This window comes from Phoca vitulina, unplaced genomic scaffold (genome assembly GCF_004348235.1).
Source record: "Phoca vitulina isolate PV1807 unplaced genomic scaffold, GSC_HSeal_1.0 scaffold129, whole genome shotgun sequence".
NCBI classification, from domain to species: domain Eukaryota; kingdom Metazoa; phylum Chordata; class Mammalia; order Carnivora; family Phocidae; genus Phoca; species Phoca vitulina.
In genome coordinates this window covers 446,874-466,344 of record NW_022589832.1, presented here as the reverse complement: position 1 = coordinate 466,344, position 19,471 = coordinate 446,874, and the positions used below count along the sequence as shown (strand labels likewise).

The window sequence follows — 19,471 nt, the reverse complement described above, 5'->3', positions numbered from 1 at the left end:
GTCAACTGGGGGGCCCCTCCTGTATGGCACTGGGGGGTGGGTCTGATCAGCCAGGGGTCTCCTCCTGCAGGGCACTGGGGGGGTCTGGTCAGCTGGGGGGGTCCCTCCTGCAGGGCACTGGGGGGGGTCTGGTCAGCTGGGGGGTCCCTCCTGCAGGGCACTGCGGGTTTGGTCTGGTCAACTGGGGGGCCCCTCCTGCAGGGCACTGGGGGGAGGGGGTCTGGTCAGCTGGGGGGTCCCTCCTGCAGAGCACTGGAGGGGGGTCTGGTCAGCCCGAGGGCCCCTTCTGCAGGGCACTGGGAGATGGGGAGGAGGGGACAAGGAAATGAAGATGAGGCAGAGAAAGGAGCAAGGGACAGCTGTCTCTAGCCCTGAGGACATGGGGCCCTCGCTGCCCTGAACGCTGAATCGGGGTTGCTTCAGTGGGGTGCTCCCTACAGCTCAGGGTCTCGGGAAGCAGTCAGAAGTGAGAGGAGGGAATGCAGCTGGAGGCTAAGATGTATCTCCAAAGCTGCAGTCTGTTTCTGTTAATGTTTGTTCTGTGTTTTCTGTCTTTTTGGCAGCAAAGGAAATAGGAGGGAAAGAAGGGAAAGACTGAGAGATAAAGTTCATGAGGTCTCTCAGAATTCAAATCAAAAGCTGCAAAAGACAGTTGTAGGATCATAAAGCTAAAGAGTTCAAAGTATCCAGTCTGGTCTCCTAACCTCAGGAAAAACACCCGATCTGTGATTTTTAACCCCAGCAGGATGATATTCCCAGAGGTGTTTTCTAGTTATTATTAAGAGGAAGCTCAAATTTGTCAACTAGTTCACAGCGGGGAAAAAAAAAAAAAAAAACTAATTTCAATTTGCTTAGCTTTAAAAAGAAAAGTGTAATTTAGGCCATGCAGCATTTATAGCAGTAGAGAATACTGTCCTAAATTCAAATTATAAAAAACATGTCAGAACTCCAGCAGTGCTGGGAGCTAGGAGCTTCCAGTTGGGTAGGGTAGCAGGCAGCTGCCTCCATCCTTAACATGCCAAGCCTTTATTTATCCGCAGGTCCTTCCTTTTGTCCACCTTGAGTATCTTTCCCATTTCCAGTTGTTTAGCCCACCAAGCGCACAAGGAATAATTGCTCACTTTGTCTCTTTAAAAAGCACATTTGAGTGGTAGACAATCATATGAGGTTTTGCAACCTCTCCTATAATTTAAGCAACCAGTTTCCTGAGAGAGATGACGAGGCGACTCCGGGCTCAAAGTAGCTAGTTCAGATATATCAAGGTACCAGAACATCTGGGAAACCCAAACGGGGTTTCCATGGCTACCCCCTGTGCACCCGCACTTCTGATCCTATTACCTGAGCAATGCATTATTTTGGCTAGTGCACTGCTCCCTCTCCAAATACACAGTCCCCTACCCACGTCTTAGCCCAGACCCTGGCCCATCTCCCTGGCACCCTTCAAGCTAATGGCACCTGCCACCCCACCCTCATTCACACGCACAATGCTTCCCCTTGGCTGCTCAGAGGCGCTGAAGGAAAACACAGACAGGACCTGCTTACCAATCCACTTGTCCGTCTTGGACCAGGAGAGATCATCCTTGGTGCTGTCATAGTAGCCGATCTTCTTGTAGCTGCCCCCTGGGTGGGAGACAAGAGGGGGGTGAAGAGCCCGGCCCCAGCACCAGCTTCCCACTCCCCTGAAGTCGCTCTCCCTGCCTGTGCCTGAGCCCCTGGGGGTCCCTGGGAGCACCTCACGGCTCTCCCAAGTCCGCAACCTGACTGAAAGGCAATGGAAGGTGGATGCCAGGGCAGCGTAAGGACAAGTATGGGGAGCATCTTGTGTGTTTGAGGCCTCCTTGGAGAGGGCTCCACAGACACATCCCTCAGCCTCACGCCTCTCCCGGCCGTCGTCTGGCACTTTGATTCTGGCTTCTGAAGCTTCAGCGCTTCTGCTGATTCTCCCTCTCATGACAGACAGAATCACAGGATCTAGTTTCCCAGTGGCTTTCATTTTAATTTTAGAAATTTCTCTTCTGTTGGCTTGGGTTTTAATTCCTTGGAAAGTTGCATCTGCCTCTTAGAGCCACGAGGGGGGAATTCAGCCATTCCTAAGAATTCCCGCTCCAGAACTGTTCCCTCAGAAGCCAACCCACAGCCCTCTGGTCTGGGCTACAAGGAACATCTGCGGACGGGGTGGGGCGGGGGCTGGGAGAAGGAGACTTTGCACGTTCGAGGAGGCTGAGAGCGGCGTGTGGACAGTCCAACTCGCAGAAGCTCGCCAAGTACGTGTGCGTGCTGACGTATAAGGAAATACAATCTAGAAAAGCCAGACTACACGTGAGACACGAAAATCGGGAATGCTAGCTTATATAGCAAGGAAATGCAATAGGTTCCTCTAAAAATAGCAGGTTTGCTAGATTCGGCTTGCCTGGAGTCCACAGGGGTGCACCTGACAAGGCATTAGCCCCTCAAAGCCAGGCCACCAAAAGCAAATTTCTGAAATCACAAGGGAAGCCACTGGAGAAAGACTGTGTCTGCCCCTCCCAGCTCCGGGCATCCCACCCCTCTCTGAGCTTTTTACTATTCTTACTATGTAAACACGGGATGAACCAGTTCAGAGAAGGGCAGGAGGCGGGGAGGCACCCTCCCCAAGTCCCTCCCCGGGTGGTGACCCAGCCCAGTCCCCGCCCGGCCGCCCGGCCCCGCGCCCGAGCTCACCCTGCAGCTGCTCGATGAGCGTCCAGGCCATCCGGGCTCCACTGGCATCAAACACCACGTGACCCTGAGTGCGGGAACAGGCAGGGCCGGCCAAGGTGATAAAAGCAGGAGCCAAAAGAGAGCGTCAGGCACTCTCCGGATCCTTATGTGTTTGATGTAATTGAGCCTCTGAATGAATTCTATTTATGGCATTTGCCTGCATATAGGACATACCCCAGATGCCCATACCCTAGATTTTAGAAACATTCTTCTTTGGAAAAGCTTCACCCATGGGATTTGAGTGGGAAACATCCCCAGCTAGAGCCCCAGGAGACCTGGCCTCTGGCTGTGACCTGGGCATGTCACCAAATCCCTCTGGACTCTAATTTCCCCACTTTGAGAGCGATAGGAGATGATCTTTCAGACTATCTCCTCTTTTAAAATCCTATGATTCGCATCTGACTCATCAATATCTGGAGATACATGAGGGAGAGGTTGAAAGGAATGGAATACAGCATTTTCCCTTCTGGTCTCTCACGGGTTTTCTGGTTTGGGGGTCTGAGACCGATTACTGCAGGTTAATGGGTGCGTGCAGGAAGGAGGGCGCGCTCCCTCTCAGGGGAGGACAGGGGAGCGTGAGGAGGTGCTTTCACTCACAGAGACACCCTCGAAGGACGAGGAGTTCATTGCCCGGTAGATTTGGTCGGTGATGGTCTGGTTGTTATAGTTGAAGTCTTCCAGGCGCACCCCCGAACGGCCACCCCCTCCGGACGTCTTGTTCAGGGCCAGCGCCAAGGCCCAGATGGCATCGTAGGCCAGCGGTGCCTCCTGGAAACCACCTGTCTCCTCGGGGTGTCTCTTGAGTCTCTTGGTCAGTTTCTCCACAAACTCCTGGGATGTCTGTGGAGGGAAGGACGGGGGGAAAGGGCTGGCGTGGGTGGGTGTGTGGGGCACGGCTTCTGATTCCAGCTGCAACACTTGTAATCAAACGGATGGTTCGTGTTCCTGTTGTCAGAGGGAGCAGACGGACATGTGGAATCTGGAACGACGCCCGTGTGCCTGTCTTGGAAGCTGCCGGACTGGACCTGGGGTGAGCGGGATCCAGTGGCCTCGGGTGCACAGACACGAGCTCAGAACTGGAACCAAAGATCTAAGGAATGGACACTCTGCATGACGAGTGGCTGAAGAGAGTAGACATGGAGCTACAAGGCGATGTTCTCCCAGGCTCAGACTCTCTCAGTGGGCTGGACCCGGGACCTCACAGCTCCTCCGATTCTCAAACAGCCTGGAGGGGCCCCCGCGGAGCCTTCCTCGCTGGGCTCCTCAACCAGGGGGCTACCTCCCTGAGCATCCTCACGTGCTCTCAGCTACAGCCCCCTGGAGGGTTTTCGGGAGACTGGCCCCAGAGACACCCTTCCTGTGTTTGAAAGCCAGTATTCAGCCCCTACCCACAGCCCTCCCCACCCCCAATCTTTGTTCTCCAACATATATAAAATGCTGGGTATAAAGTGTTTCTCTTTGTAAATTTCCCTGTCTCTCAACCTCATCTTTGTCACTGACACTCAGATCTACAGTCCAGCTCAGCATTTCATGTCCTGTATCTCCAACTGCTCTGAGGTATTTGTAGCTATATGATCGATGATCCAGAATTAAAAATATCTAAGACGAAGCTCCACTTTTCCTGGCACTTCCCAGTACGTGAGACTGAAGCCTTGGAATCACCAAGTCCTCTTAATTCTCTGTTGAAATGTTTCATTAAGACCATCAGTGCCTACACAGAATAGTGTTAATAATAATAGCTAGCATTTATATTTCCTGACAATGTTCCAGGCATTTTTCCATTTTTCTGAGGTATGTGTATATATATAATATATATATTATATATATGTATATATATAGAATCAGGCACAGAAAAGTTTAACTTGCCGGAAGTGATACTGCATGGCAGGGCTGGGATTCAAGCCCAGGCAGCCTGGCATCAAAGCCCATACTCTTCCTAACCACCTCGCATTGCTTCTGCATGCTGACATGCCTCTCTCCAAGAGCACCTGCTCGGCAGCCAGCCGCAAGGCTGAGACTTCCTGAGTAATCCTTCACAAGTCTATCCAATCTTCAGTTCACAGTACGCACTGGATCAGAAAAACATCCAGATGGAAAGGGATTCATCTGCCCTGCATGGTGCTCTCCCCACCCAGATCTTCAACTCTCCGCGGGCTCCAGGTCACTCGACCAACATGCTTACCCAAAAAATCATTCCGCCTTGGGCCAACAAAGATACCTTTGCAAATTTTCAGGTGGAAACATTACTAAGCAGCTCAAGGAAAAGTGAACAAGAGCAAAAATTCCACAACCCATAGAAATTAGTAAAGTAATCAAGGGCAACTTTATGACCCTAATTTTCTATCAGCCCTGCTGGCTGTCTCTATGTGAGGGATATGACACCGATGCCCGACTGTGACCTAAACCATGTATCCTGAGGCAGCTTCTGATTTTGTATTGTACTGAGATCTGATGGGACCTCTATCCCAATTTGTGAGAACTGGAATAGAATCTTACCCCCAGGTAAGGCCACCTCCCAGCTGCCCCTCTAGCCCAGAGCTGTCAAGTGTCCCCAAAACCACTCCAACCCACTGGCCCATTCCTGGCTCCTTTCTAAACCAGGGTTTCTCGATCTCTGCTCTACTGACATTTGGATCAGGAGAATGCTTTGCTGTGGGGGACTGACCTGTGCATTACAGGATGTTTAGAAGCATGCCTGGCTTACCCCTTAGATGAGAGCTGTGACAACCAAAATTGTCTCCAGATATTGCTCCAGCCAATAGTCCTCAAAACCAATAGCATCAACATCCCTAGGGAAACTCATTGGAAAGGCCCACCCCAGACCTACCGAATCAGGACTTCCGAGGGAAGAGCCCCGTAATCTGTGTCCTAACTAACCCTCCAGGACAGTGTAGACAGCTCTGCTTCTCTTCTAGATCTCCATGGCTCTGGGTCCCCAGGTCCAACCCTTGCTTCTGACCTACTTCTCCTGGTCTTGCTTGATTCATGTACGATCCATTCCCTGGTCAGCTGTTAAGGCTGCTTCTACCCTCTGGAAAATCCTGGCTTTTCCACCTGGCAATTTCAGCTACCAAGCAGGCCTGCAGTCTCTAGAAGCCCTATGACCTCAAAGGCAGGCACCACCTTTCTCTAGAGACCAAGAGCCAGAAAGACGACCCTCCAGCGCATTCCGCTTCAAAGCCCAGATGTCACTTCATACCCCTAACCAAGGCCCTGCTCCCACCAGGGGCTCCTCTAGTCCCCTGCTATGAGGTAGAAGCCACGATGGGCAGGTCCCGGGCTCAGGGTGCCAATAAACATCTTGGCTTTGGGTCCAGCTCCTCTACTTCCCCAGGTCTAAGGATGACTCACTTCTCAGGTGCTCTACAGGGAAGTGATCCCTCCAGAATCTTCCCATTGTATGTTTCAACCAAGATACCTTAAACATAAAGTCCCTTGGAATTTCCTAGGACAGTGTCCAGAGTCCGTGTGACACAATCCATGGTTAGGACAGACTGCCTGAATCTTCTTCCTCCCTTGCTCAAAAACCGCCATCAGCCATACAGTATCCGCCAATAAAGGCAAAGACTCTTTAATCGGATTTCACAGTTTTCCACGGAGGGTGACAGGGCAGAGTGCTTTGGAGTTAGACTCAAACAAGGGTCAATTCTGGCTTCACCACTCAGCAGTTACCAGGCCTGGGCCAAGTCCCTCAACCTCTCTGAGTCAGTTTCCTGGTCTGGAGAATGGAAATGAAAAACCTTCATCAGAGCTTGGCTGGGAGGATCATAGAAACCATGTCCCTAAATTCCTGGTTTATTGCACAAAAGCAATTATGACTACACCTTTGTTTTAATGAGATATTTGGGGTTTTACAACCGTTAACTTGCCCCTAGCGTGCTTCCCAAAACAGGTCTTCCAGACCTGGGGCTACCCCCGGTGATCATAAGCAGACATGGAGCTTGCCTCATAAGCTCGCTCAAGATTCCTATATTCCTCCAGATAGAACCCTGAGCAAGACAGAGCCTCGGCCTCACACCCCACTCACTCGTGCCCCTTGCCTGCAGGGCTGCCCCAGCCTTCCCAGATCAGAGGACATGTCTTCCAGCCCCAGGCCTGTCACCAATCAGCTCTCTGGAACGAACGGATCTCAAAAGTCCCTTTTACATCTAAAATTCTAAAAGAGGATCATTTAAAAAACATCAGGAGCCAAGCTAATTGAGTATCAGTCAGGAGTGAATATTAAGCAACTCCAAAGGGCTCTGAAGTCACTAAGGAAATAAACCGTATTTCTGCTCAGGAACAGTGCTCGTGTCAAGGTGTGCTTGCGTATACGGCATCTACATTATCATTAACGCCTCTCCCTCATTTGACTTCTTGCCAACCAGTCCTCGTTGCCATGGGAACAGCCCTTCGTCTCAACAGGGGCCTCGTGAACATACCACTCCCATCTCTCTCTCCGGTTCCTGCTCAAGGAAGTCAGCGCAGAGGTGGAAGCCACAGGACGCACAGTGCAAACAAGCCCCACGTGCCCTCCTGTGCCTGCAGATGCCATCCCGCTCCCTTCCCCCGCAAGGCACCCTCCGCTGTCTGCACCTGCCCAGGGGCTGGCCCTTGGTCCCCACGCTCACCATGTTGGAGATGCTGCGGGTGTTGGCAGGGTTCAGCATGACAATCTCGGTGGTGATGTGGCCTTCCACGGCCTCGGTCATCTCATCCACTGTGCAGTTGATGGAGGGGTCATAGGTCTTGAACCAGTTGTCAGCGTACCACCCAATGAGGAACCAGACATACTTCTTCCCGAAGAGCCGCTCCTTATACACCTGAAGGCAGAGAAGGAGCAGGGCGGGGACTTTGTTTCTTTTTCTGTCTCAATTCCCTTGACACTATCCAGCCTCTTGGGAATCAGAGAAGAGCAGAAAATTGAAAAGAGGAATCTACAAGTCTTGGAGGGAGTAGGAGAGGCTCAACTCCTCCTCCTCCTAAGTTCCTCCCCAGCAAGTCAGGAAAGATGGGGTTCAAGGGTTCCTGTAGAAACACAAGGGGGTAGGAAAATGAGATCTGGAGAAAGAGGTGAGTGCGAGAAGCAAAGAGATGGAGTCAGAGCCAAGAGACAGGGACGTCCTGTTAATCATCGCCTCAGATCATCTGCCATCAACCTGAGCAGACGAGCAGAGAGACCCCATCAGGCACCCAAGGTACAGAGCCCACCCAGGCCCCTCCCGCTTCGGATTCCAACTCTACCTCACAAAACACTTTCCGGGCTTCAGTCTCATAGAAAAGTCCCACGATGATCCGGGCATCCTGGCGCTACAGACGGAGAGAAACAGAGCTCCTGAGGGAGCCCCGGAAACACCCAAGCACCTCCACACCTTGGATTCCCTGCCCTGCAGAGCTCAGTGTAGGTTTTGCTCACAGGGTGGTGGATAAATGCCAACTGGACGATGAGAATAAACGTCCCCAGGAGATGCTACTCTCTCCCAGCATCAAATTCTGTGATGTAATAGAGCTGTTGGCGAACGTTAATCATATTGCAGGGGATCAGTGTATCAAATCAACACTAAGCTTACACAACATCATTCATCACTTGTATGCAATATATAACTGCATATAATATATAATGTGTATGATATATTATATAATATATAATTGCAGATTGTAGATATGTATATATAAAAATTTATCAAATCAACTCTTTGCACACCTTAAGCTTATACAATGTTATATGCTAATTATATCTGGATACAAAAAACAAGACAAAAAACAAAAGAAAACCAAAAAAAACCCACCTGCCCCTGCCTGGTTCTCCTCTCCAACCTCCCACTTTGTTCCCCCAACCTGGTCCCTCCGCAGGCTGAGCCCCCCACTCCCAAGCAGCACACCTTAAGGTTTTTGACTGGCACGGCTGGATCTGAGAAGAAACTCTGGCGGAAAGTAATCTCAATTCCAGCCTCCTTCACTCGCTCCTCTAGGTCGTCCAGAGTCTTGGGTGGGCATGAGAAACAAATGGAGAAAACGTGGGGTGTACAATGGGGTCAAAACCAGACATGTTACCTGGGGACTGCACACTCAGAGCAGGAGGAACAGCAGTTCTGAACCCTCCTTCAACTGAGTCTGTCCCCGGGGTGGGGAGAGCTCGAAGGAAAGCATCTGCCGTCTCAGAATGTAAACTCTACATACGAAGGTGCTCGAGAGCCCCTCCTGCGGATCTGTGTCCTGGGAAGCCACCCCACTCACCCCACTCCCAACAGACAGCAAAAGTGGGGGAAAGGAGAGCAGAGGACGTGGGGAAATGAGTCAGGGTCTGGTGTGCACAGGATGGTCTCAAGCTCAAGAGGCAAGTGCACAGACAGAGGGATCAGAGAAGAGTGCCCTGAATCCCTGAGAGAGAGTGGGGGGAGGATTAAAGGGCCACAGAACATAAGGGTGGGTGGGGGATCCAAAGACTAGAATAAAAGAGAGGGGCTGACTATCTTTTCCAGTTCAGAGCCCTGCATTTCCTCTCCGCACTTCACCTGTCCTGTCTCTCTCTCTCTCATTCCCTCCTTCTCTGTTCCTTCTCCATTCCCACTGTTCCTACTCACACACACACACCACCCCCTGCATGTCTCTGGAATTTGCTGCCTTTCTGCATTCCTATCTCATATTCCCTCTCTTATCTCAACTTCGGAGTGAACCTACTTTAATAGAAGTGGGTCATTTGGGGTCTGTCTGGGAAAGAGAGCATCAAAGGGAAAAATTGTCCTAAAACCAAAAACTTGGACAGGATCCTGAAAACCCAACTCTGTTTATTCCTCTGGCTACAGAAAGAACATGCACTTAACCCACTCAGAACGTGTTTGCTTTTGATAAAGAAACTGGCTCCTTGGGGCGCCTGGGTGGCTCAGTAGGTTAAGCATCTGCCTTTGGCTCAGGTCATGACCCCAGGGTCCTGGGATTGAGCCCCCGCATCGGGGCTCCCTGCTCCGCTGGGAGCCTGCCTCTCCCTCTCCCTCTGCCACTCCCCCTGGTTGTGCGTGCACTCTCTCTCTCTCTCTCTCTGTCAAATAAATAAATAAAAATCTTAAAAAAGAAAAAAGAAACAGGCTCTTCTCCCCAAAAGGAATCCCGGCCACATCTCTCCGCACTGAAGTTTGAGTGCATGCACGCTCACCGAGGTGAAGACCTCAGTGGTCTGCTGGATGGTGGCGATCTTCCTCCAGCCCCACTTTTCAAAGAGCTTCACGCGGGTAGGATTGTGGAGCGTGGCCGACGGATGAGTTCGAAAGAATGTGGGAAAGCGCTGCCTGTTGGACAGGGCCGGTGAGCTGGAGCCGTAGGAGAGCTAAGGGACAGGGACACAGAGCAGGACATGCTCGCCCAGAGCTCCGCTGCAGCCCTCCTGGCTGCCCCCAAGCCTCCTGCCCAGCTCTGCCCTGCGAGCACGGGTTCTCACAGGCCCACAGCCCCTGGCACAGGTGCTCACTTCCTGCTGAGGAGGGGCAGTGAGCTGTGCTCTCAGGCCACTGCTGGAGGGCCGTAAAGGACCATGAGTCCTGAAAATGGGTCCTCCGCAGTCCCTTAAATACAGAGCTGCAGGACTCCCCTTCCCAGCCCCACAGCCCGGCTTACCACGATGAGGTTCCACATCCTGGCGGCCTCAGCCACAAGCGTGGAGACAGAACTACACCCAGGCATGAGGATGATCTTGATGGGGTCGTTGTAGAGCAGCTCATACAGGTACTTGGTGGCTTGGCCTGGGTCACACTGAATGGGGAGGGGTAAGTATCGGTCACCCGTGCTCCTCCTCGTGGCATCCCCAACAACCTAGTTACTTCCCAAGTACCCGTCCCTCCGCTGGATCCCTTCCGTCATGAGCACCGTTTTCTCCTCCTTCCTGACATCTCTTCCTGTCCAGTCTTTCAGCTCCCCTCATGCATCAAACACCGTCCCCTGTCTTCCCCCTGCCTCCTTACCCATGTCCTCTCCTGCACACACCTCCATCAGGATTACTGCAGAGACCACCTTTCCTCCCTCAGCCCCTCCTCAGACCTCCCCCAGCCTACCTTCCTCTATCACCCCGTCCCCTTCCCCATGTTTCTAAACTCCAAATATCTGTGAGTCTGCAGGAATGTGAATGAGTCCCCAGAAAGCCTCCTCAGAACCATGCTATGAAAATTCCTCCTTCACCTCTGCAAACTCCCACTCCCCACCTTCCATTTGTCCCTGGCTCCTCTCTTTTCAGGGCTAGTGATAAATAAACACAAGGAGAACAGGGAACAAGACCACTAGGGAGTCCTGCTTGGCGGTCCCTCCCCTCCTGCTGGGCCCTGACATTTGACGGGTCCATTAGAAAAAGAGGCACTTGGGGAGGGTTGGAAGTGGGGGAGAAATAGATGAGGAAGAACTGGGGAGAATAAATAGAATGAGGCTCTCAACAAACCAGATGCTTTTAGGGGTGCCTGAAGGAGGGGCAGGGAGATGGGGAAAGTAAACAATGCAGAGACCTGGGGAGGGAAGGGACGGTGGGAGGAAGAGCCGCATGGTGAGCCCCTGCCTGTTCCCCTCCTGCTGAAGTATGACATTTCAGAAGCTGCTGGAGCCCCAAAGGAAGTCGAGAAGAAATGGAAGGCAGTGGGGAGCCAGGGTAGAGGAGGAAGAGACAGGAGGCGCAGGGGCTGGGGAGGGTGACAGGGGGCAGGCAGAGAGGGAATAAGGAAGGCCCCCTAGAGCCTGCTCACTTCCCACTGGGGCCTGACATTTGAGACACCGTGGGAAGTTGGAGAAGGGGAACCGGAACTCTCTGCTGTCCCCCTCACCCCCACCCCCTGCTAGGAGGTGTTTTTGAAGGCTCCTCACCCTGGCAGCTCTGCCATTCTCAGGCCCCACCTTCCTGCACTCTCCTAGCAGGTTACCCCAGATGCTGCCCCAGCTCCCCCTTGCAGCCTGGGGAAGGTTGGCAGGAACAAGTAGGAGCACAGACAACACACACACACACAGGCTGACCCAGGGCTCTTCTCTGGCTTGCTCATTCCTCCCCTACCTTCTCTCCTTCCACACTCAGTTCCTCCCTGCAAATTCCCTGATTCTCACCCCTCCCCAGTAGACTTCTTCTCAGCCTCTCTTCCGCTCTCTCTTCTGCAAAGATCTGGACTTGCCCGCAGGAAAGCACACATTCCAGTTTGCGGCTTTCCCCTCTCCCTCGCTGCCTCTTCTAGTTACTCTTCCATCTCCCTTCTCTCAGGCCCCCCATCTGCTCCCCAGCACCTCTAGGGAGTCACCTGTCACAGTGGATGAGTCTGAGCTCACACATGGGGCTATGGGGCTCCCCGGCTCCCTGTGACCCCCTATCCTGACCCCTGTACCCATCCCTCCCAGTCTCTCGCCCCAGACTCCCACCTCCAGCAGACCTGACCCTCTGCTCCTCTCCCTGCCTCTCCCCCTAACACCTAATGTTTTTTCCTGTGCGTGGCTGATCTTCCATGGGGATCCTGAGGGTGGATACTTAGGCATCCACCAGGACAGGACGTGTAATGGCAAAAGTGCAGATGCTTGGGACTCGTTCCTGACCAGGGAGTTAGAATCTGTTTTAAACCCACTCCTCTGGTGATTCTCATGTACACCGAAGTTTGGGAATCCCTGCCAAAGTGTCAGGAGGGGTTTGAAGTCCTCTCTCCAAGCTCCTTACCGTCCTTGTGCTCTCTTCTCTCCAAGCACCCCCTTCAACCCCACTCTGCCCACTCCTCCCTCACAAACCTGTTTCTTGGAATGACTACATCCTGAGTCCACCCAGGTGAAGACAACCAAATCCTCACCTCTGTACTCCACTCTACTCTCTCCCAGCCCCTTACGATGCTGGGGCCACATGTCAGAGAAGATAAATTTGAGGTCCCACATTTCTTTCCTTCCCTGTGGCACATACTTCCCCATACTCCCAATTACTCATAGGGAATAGGGTGGGAAAGGAATCTTACGGAGCCACCCTCTACTACCCGACCCAAATGTTCTTTCCTTCCCCCTTTCTCTGTTCCCCGCCTCCCTCACCCTATATCCTATTTCCCTTCTCACATCTCAGAGGCCACAATGCTGTAAGGAAGATAAACTCAAGACCCAAGTTCCACAGGATGCCCAAGAATTGATCTCTATCCCACTCCTCCTCATCGCCCCCCTCCCCTACCACCATTCTTTCCTCTTCTCTCTCCTGCCTATATCCAGACTCCCCTCTATCCCCATGCAATTTTGAGGGTTCCTGTGTGGACCTCTAATCCAATTCATTTTCCCAGGGCCTCTGCCCATCTCCTGACCATTAGCTTTCCCAAACTATAATATGCCACATATCCCACAATCCAGGAATCTTCAACAGGATAGGGCTCACAGCTACCTTGCTGTTTGTTGTGATAAATAAACCAGAGAACTCAAGTCCCTCAAATTTTTCCTTATTCAGAGTTCCAACCTGCTGCCAAGATTTACCTTGTTACCATGGTAAATCTAAAGCCCTGCTCCAGCTCCTCACCTGACACCTCCTCCATCCCCTGAACCCATCCCAGGGTTAGTTTACTCCCAGAGGACCAGGATCAGCTTGTACCCTAAATCCACCACCAGTTTCCCCAACCCTCCCCCGCCCCTTCCATGCATCCTGGGGAGCAGAAAGGTCTGCCTCACAGCCTGATTCACCCTCTTAAACCCCTAGACCCTCATCTTGAACCTCCAGCCCGTGTGACTCTCCCCAAGCTCCTGCACCCCCAGCCCATCTCCCCCGCTAGTCACACGTGGGAGGGGTCTGCTTCGCAGTACCAGAAGTCACTCAGACAGAGGCCCGTGCAGCTGGCCCCCTGCCCCCCAAGCCCCCACCGCCCGCCCACTCCCATGTCGGGGGCTACCTTGCTGTCGTGGTGGATGAGCTTGAGCTCATAGTCCGGCAGGATGTCCCTGCGGCTATTCACGTCCTCCAGCGCCATCTCCACCGCGGGCTGGCAGGCCTGGCCCCCGGGCCAGCCCCCGCTCATGGGAAACAGCGCCCCGATGTACACTGCGCGCCGTTCTGAGGAGGGGTGTGGGGGGACCCGCGGGTGAGGCCGCGGGAGATGAGGGGAGTGGGAGGCCCACAGCGGAGTCACCCCCGCCGCCATCACCACTAGGAGCAGCAGCGGCCACCCCACCCGGGGAGCGGGGACCCCCGGACCCATGACCGGGAGGGAGAGGGGCTGTTTGGGGAGGGGGAGGAGCTCAGGGGGGACACTTTTCCCGGGGAGGGCTGCTGAGGGGGTGTCGAGGAGGCGCCTCCATCCTGGCCTGTGTAGGGAGGAGAGGGCGAGGGCCCCAGGGAAGCGGGGAAGGTTGGCTTCCTAGGGCCCCCACGGCTCCAGCTCCCGCCCCTGCCACCGCCACCTCCGCCGCGGACTCTCCTCGCGGACTGACTGACCGACCGAGGGGAGGAGGTGGAGGAGGAGATGTCTGGCTGGGAGGGGGCCCTGACGTCACGGGCGGCGCGCGGCAGCTGCGGGGGGGAGGGGCGGGGAGGGAGGCGCGCGCCGCCGTGGGAACGACAGGCGGAGGGGAGGGGCGGGGAGGGGAGGAGGACGCGACCCCCCGCGGGAGAGGCCTGGACCGGGAAGGGGGGGGAGGTCCCACCTAGGGGGCGGTCAGGGAGGAGCCGAGAGGGGAAGGGGCGTGCCGGGAGGGCGGGGTGAGCCGAAGCTCGGGGGAGCCGGGGATGGAGACGCGAAGGACGGCGGTGGCACGCGCGTGTCTCAATCGGGGGTGTGGATGGATGGGGCGAAGGGCTGAGGGTGTGGGGGACAGGGCGATGGCAGCGGCTTAGGAGAGAGGTGGTTGGGTGGGAAGGGGGTGGCGTGAAGGGGAGTGATGGGGCGGAGGCTGGGAACCCGGGGCTGGGGAGACAGAGCTCGGGAAGGAATGGGAGCTGCGAGAAGGCAAAGGGTGGAGGTGGAGGGACTGCCGTGCGGAGGAGCCGAAGCGGGGAGAGCCAGGCCCGGCCAGGGGGAGACGGCTGCGCGGGGCTGCCGGGTTGGTCCGGCGGAACCCCCCGGGGAGCAGGCGGCGGACGCGTGGGGTCTGCCCGCGCCCCCCGCCCCCGGCCGGGCTCTGCCCTTTGGCAGGAGCGGAGCCCAGGGCAGGGCAGCCAAGCGGGGAGTTGGGAGGGACCGCGGCCTCGCAGAAAACCGGGACTGGAGGCAGAAAACAGGTAGGGAAAGAAGGGGCCGGCCGCGAACTGGGAGGGGGTGGTTGGGGGAAGAAGGACAAGACCCCACAGCCTGCGGGCAGAACCCCTGGGGGTGGAGGGTGAAGAGTGAGGGGTAAGGGGATTGCAGTGCGCGAGATGAGTTTCTGATCTCACCTGAGTGCGGCGTTCGATTCACTGGCAGCAGGAAAGACGGGGATCAGAGAAGAGTTACCACTGGCGCCCAGCTTCCCCGGCCTGATCCCCAGCCCCCTCCCACACCTGTCCAGGCCGGAGAGGACCGGGTAGAGCAGAAGCCTGCGTTTCTGAGGGGAGGGTGCCTGGGGATAAGAGCAAGGCGGGGCTGTGGGTCAGGACCTGTCGGTTTTCTTCTTTTATTTTTCATAGGACAACAGAATTTGAGACAGGAGTGCTAACAGCTAAGACATGGGCAGATCCTGGTTTTGTGGAGCCTAAATATTATAAAATGCAGGGGTCTCTCTTTAAGAGAAAAAAATACAAATTACAAATACAGTTGATTTTAAACTATTGCTTTTAAAATCTTACTTTTGCATTTTTTACAAAAAGCTATGACCATGTGAACACATTATTAGAGCACAAGAAGAGACCTGGGTGAATGAGGAGCCCTGACGCTTAAATTGCATTAGCTTCATGGGAAATCCACCCCTGGATGGGACTCTCAATTTCCAAAATGGAATGGTAAACTACAAGCAAAATAATTATGTTAAGGGAGGAAAGCCAGGTCCAGGACCTTGAACGATTCTACAAGAATAGGGGAAGCATGAGGTATGCCTGCATCTCGCAGAGAAGATTGCAAAGGGGGAATCTGGGTGCCCAGGAAAGGGGAAATTCTGCAGAACTGACTGACAAAAAAGGTGTTGGACACAAGACTGAGTCCCTTGAGAATGATGGAGTTTGTCTGAGAGTTCCAGAAAAGGACTGTCCTCTTCCCCCTCCCCATCCCTGGGTGGTCCTTAGTGCTCTGACAGTTCTGCCCCCAATTTTAAGTCTTTTAAATTTTTACCCTGATAATTTTCCACCCCAGATATTCTTTCCAATCTTAACATTTTTTTCTAAGTACGACATATGATTTATTTCTGAGTCTTTACAATAATTCAGTTATATAACAAATGGAGAGGAATCAGTTGTAGAAGAGGGTTATGCATAGAAAGTTCTAAGTTTAGAGAAAGGGACTGAGGCTATGGGAAACTGGAGTATTTAAATCTTAAGAAAGGTGATGGAGAGTGAGACTCATAAAGGAAAAGAGAACATGTGAAGAATTGGGAGCAGGGAGGAGATACAAAAAGAGGGAGGTAGAGGAAGGAAGCCCCCGGTGTAGGTAAAGTGGGCACTGGGGACAGCAGGAGGGGGCTGGAGACAGGTGGGAGGGGGAAAAGAGTTGGGTTTTCACCTTCACTCCCCCAAAGCCCCCCATGTTGCATAGCACCCCGTTTTTCCCACCAGCCCTTCCCACCCCACTCCCATCCTCTGCAAGCGCCCTCAGCTGCAAGCACGCAGCCATTCCCCTCACCCTGGCAGTGGGGCTTGGGGGTGCTCCACTGGCCCTGGCTACAGATGCTCCGGGAGCTGCCCACAAGATGGAAGTCAGGGTCACATCGGAAATCCACCCGGGCTCCGTCCAGAGCGGGGAGGTCCCCACCCGTCAGGAAAACCTTCCCATTTTCCAGGGCCAAATATGACTTGGAGCAGATGCGGACTGTGGAGAGATATGAAAAATGAGAAAGAGAGGCACGTTGGGAAAGAAAGACTCCTTCCCCTTAAAGAGCAGGGGTCTCAGATTGGGGTTTGGGGCCTCAAGCATCCTAATCTGCAGGAAATCAGGGGTGCAAAGGATTTGCCTCTCTAGTTTCCATTCCTCCCTTAACCCTATAAGCATCCACACATTACCAACAGAAAAAAGGAAAAAGCGTTTCCATGGTAGGAACCCAAGATGGAGCTAGAAGCACATAGAAATGGATCTTTTCAAAGTCAGTGGCAGTGGGCTGTTCCCCAGCTTTGAGACATGCAGATGGATGTAACTTTAGATGCACAATCAGATTTACCATTCTTATTATAGTTGACTTACACTAATGTTAAACTGGGTTTTGCTTTGTGGGTATATGATCTCTGCGTTGGAGACAGGTATTCAAAAATGCCATGAAATCATTTTGAGTGTTTTTGCACAATCTGTCACTAATAATCCTCAAAAAGAAGAACTCACAAGATGAATAATCAAGTTATTTTATCAGTCAGTGACCTAATGCAGGGAGGATGAAATGAAATGAAAGGTGTGGTCGGCTAGCTTGACTGCCTCCAAGTGCACATAGTAAAATCCTTCTTACATAGTGTTCGCTCAATAAACGTATTTGTGAATTTTGTTACAGTGGATTTAAAGTGCTGACTTGTAAGCAATAATGGTAAGTTTGAGGCAGGAAGAGGAATGGTCTTGAAGAGAAGAGGGGCTTTGCAAGGCTACTCACCGCATCGGCTGGGTGTGTCCATATCTGTCCAGGAGCCGTTGGCCAGGCACTTTCGGACCTTGGGCCCCACCACCTCGCGCTCTCCCCGGCACACATACTCAATCTCATAGTCCACGGGCAGGAAGTTGATAGCCTTCACCTGGTCCCGAGTCAGGCCCCTGTACCTGATGCCCCCTTCCCAAGGCGGGTGTATGATCTGGCAACCTGAGGGGTGAGTCCCAGGAGTCAGAGAGGGAATGGGGGGGGGGCGGGCAGAGTCAGCTGCCGGAGGCGCAGGAGCATAGGGCGTGGTCAGTGGGCAGGTGGCGGACGAGGGGCCCAGATGGGATGCTAGGGGGTGGGAGTAGGAATGGGTACAGAACCCTGGGCTAAAGGACGGAGAGCCCTGAGCCAGGTTCAAGGCCAATGAGACAGCTCACAAGTGAGGAGGGAAGCGTGCTGGTTGGGGGTAATAGGGAAAATTAAGAATTCGTGAGAGGGTACAATATGCCAGTGAGCTTGGTAAAACAGGCTAAAGGAGGATTTTTGAGTAAATTAGGATGAGAGTACAGGGGAGGCTTCTTAGGTTACCCAGGCAGCAGTGTAGGAAGGAGGGGTGGGGTCAAGAAAACAATGCAGGGTCACCGAAAGGAGGCCGATGCAGTGACGTGGGGCAGAGAAGAAGGGGTGCTGGGTCATAGGTGGGGTAAGGGAAAGGAGGTCAGGGGTGTTAACGTGGGGCCGGGCAGACAGGGTCGCCAGGCCGGGATGCTATCTATGTAGGGCTGACGGGATAGTAATGAGGACCAGAAAAGGGGGGTGCAAGGAGGGGCGGAGTGGGTGGGGTGCCCGAGGTGGCCGGTGAAGGTGCACCTTCTGAGGTGGCGTTGGGGGTCTGCGCCCCGCCCGCGCCCGGGGGGCGGAGGAAAAGCGGCGCCAGCGGCAGCAGCAGCGGCAGCAACATCTGAGGGACAGGCGGCCGTGAGGACCGGACCGAGCCCCGCCGGCGCGGCCCAACCGGGGGGGGGCGGCCTCGCTCGCCGGGCCCCGCAGGCTCCGACCCGGCTCCGACCCGGCTCCGCCTGCGGACGAGACGCGCGCCCCGCGGAGGAGGCGGGGGCGGAGCCCGGCGCGCGGGGCGGGGGGGGAGGAGAGAGCGCCTGTCCCCACCCTCCTCCTGCCTCCCTCGGCCCCCCACCCTCCCGGGACTCCACCTCTAACCACCTCCTCTCCCCCGGCCCCCGCGGCTCTCCGAGCCCGGCGTCCCCGCGCTCCCCGGCCGCGGCCCCGCGCGCCCCGGCGCGGCCCTCCCCCGCGCGCCCCTCTCCGAGCCCGGCTCCCGGCCCGGCTCTTACCTCCGCGCGCCGGCCCAGCTTCCCGGCTCTCCGGGCCTCAAGGCCCCAGGCCCGGCCGCTCCTCCCGCTCCCCCTCCTTTCTCCTCAACCTTCCCCTCCTCCCAGCCCTCCTCCCCGCGAATCCGGGCTCCTGCCCGGCCAGGGTCTCGCTCCCCTCGCGCTCCCCCAAACCCCACCCCGGTCTCTCCTTCCCGGGGCGGCGGCGGCCGCGGGAGCGGGAGCCGGGAGCGAAGGAGGCGGCGCCGGGGACCGGGGGAGGCTCCGGGCGGAGGGAAGAAGGAGGGTGCGGAGAAGACAGGGCGGGGGGAGGGAGGGGGAGACCGAGGCGAGGGCGCCTCCCACAAGCCGAACCCCGGGAGCCGCCCCGGATCCCGGCCCCGCCCTGGACCGCCCACGGCGCCGGGGGGCGGGCGGCGGCGGGTGGGAGGCTGGGGCGCGCACCGGAGCCGGGTGGGGGCGAGGGGCCCCGAGTCGAAGGCGGAGGAGCGGGCGCCGAGGCTGGGAATCTGGGATGCAGTTGGAGAAGGACGGCTGCACGAGGAGTAGCTCCGGATCGGGGTGAGAGGAGAGAGGCGGAGGCCGGAGCCACGAGGGGAGCGAGGCAGGTGGGAGGGAAAGGAGAAGCTGAGGTCAGACCGGGAAGGGCGGAGGAGGGGGGTGAAGGCCGGGCGCCCGGAGAGGCTCCCGCCGCCCAGCCGCTTTGCCTCGCTGCCCTGGGCAGGCAACTCGGGGAAAGGACTGAAGGCGAAAGCCGGGGA

General features: G+C 55.2%; 1 protein-coding gene across 2 annotated transcripts in view; it reads right to left on the bottom strand.

The window, feature by feature from the left end:
• The window catches only part of GABBR1 (gamma-aminobutyric acid type B receptor subunit 1), a 24,934-nt gene extending 5,987 nt beyond the window's left edge, over positions 1-18,947 (bottom strand). The window contains exons 1-14 of one of the 2 annotated variants that reach the window (XM_032399106.1): positions 18,714-18,947; positions 18,232-18,322; positions 17,380-17,583; positions 16,431-16,616; positions 15,056-15,076; positions 13,578-13,738; positions 10,330-10,464; positions 9,872-10,042; positions 8,601-8,702; positions 7,963-8,028; positions 7,350-7,541; positions 3,337-3,579; positions 2,701-2,764; positions 1,543-1,620 (exon numbers count right to left, since the gene is read on the bottom strand). In XM_032399106.1, coding sequence (XP_032254997.1) covers positions 1,543-1,620; positions 2,701-2,764; positions 3,337-3,579; positions 7,350-7,541; positions 7,963-8,028; positions 8,601-8,702; positions 9,872-10,042; positions 10,330-10,464; positions 13,578-13,738; positions 15,056-15,076; positions 16,431-16,616; positions 17,380-17,583; positions 18,232-18,322 — 1,714 coding nt within the window. In that variant the 5' untranslated portion in view covers positions 18,714-18,947. The remainder of the gene's footprint in view (positions 1-1,542; positions 1,621-2,700; positions 2,765-3,336; positions 3,580-7,349; positions 7,542-7,962; positions 8,029-8,600; positions 8,703-9,871; positions 10,043-10,329; positions 10,465-13,577; positions 13,739-15,055; positions 15,077-16,430; positions 16,617-17,379; positions 17,584-18,231; positions 18,323-18,713) is intronic. The other variant, XM_032399107.1, reaches the window with a different exon arrangement.
• Positions 18,948-19,471: the final 524 nt, after the last annotated feature.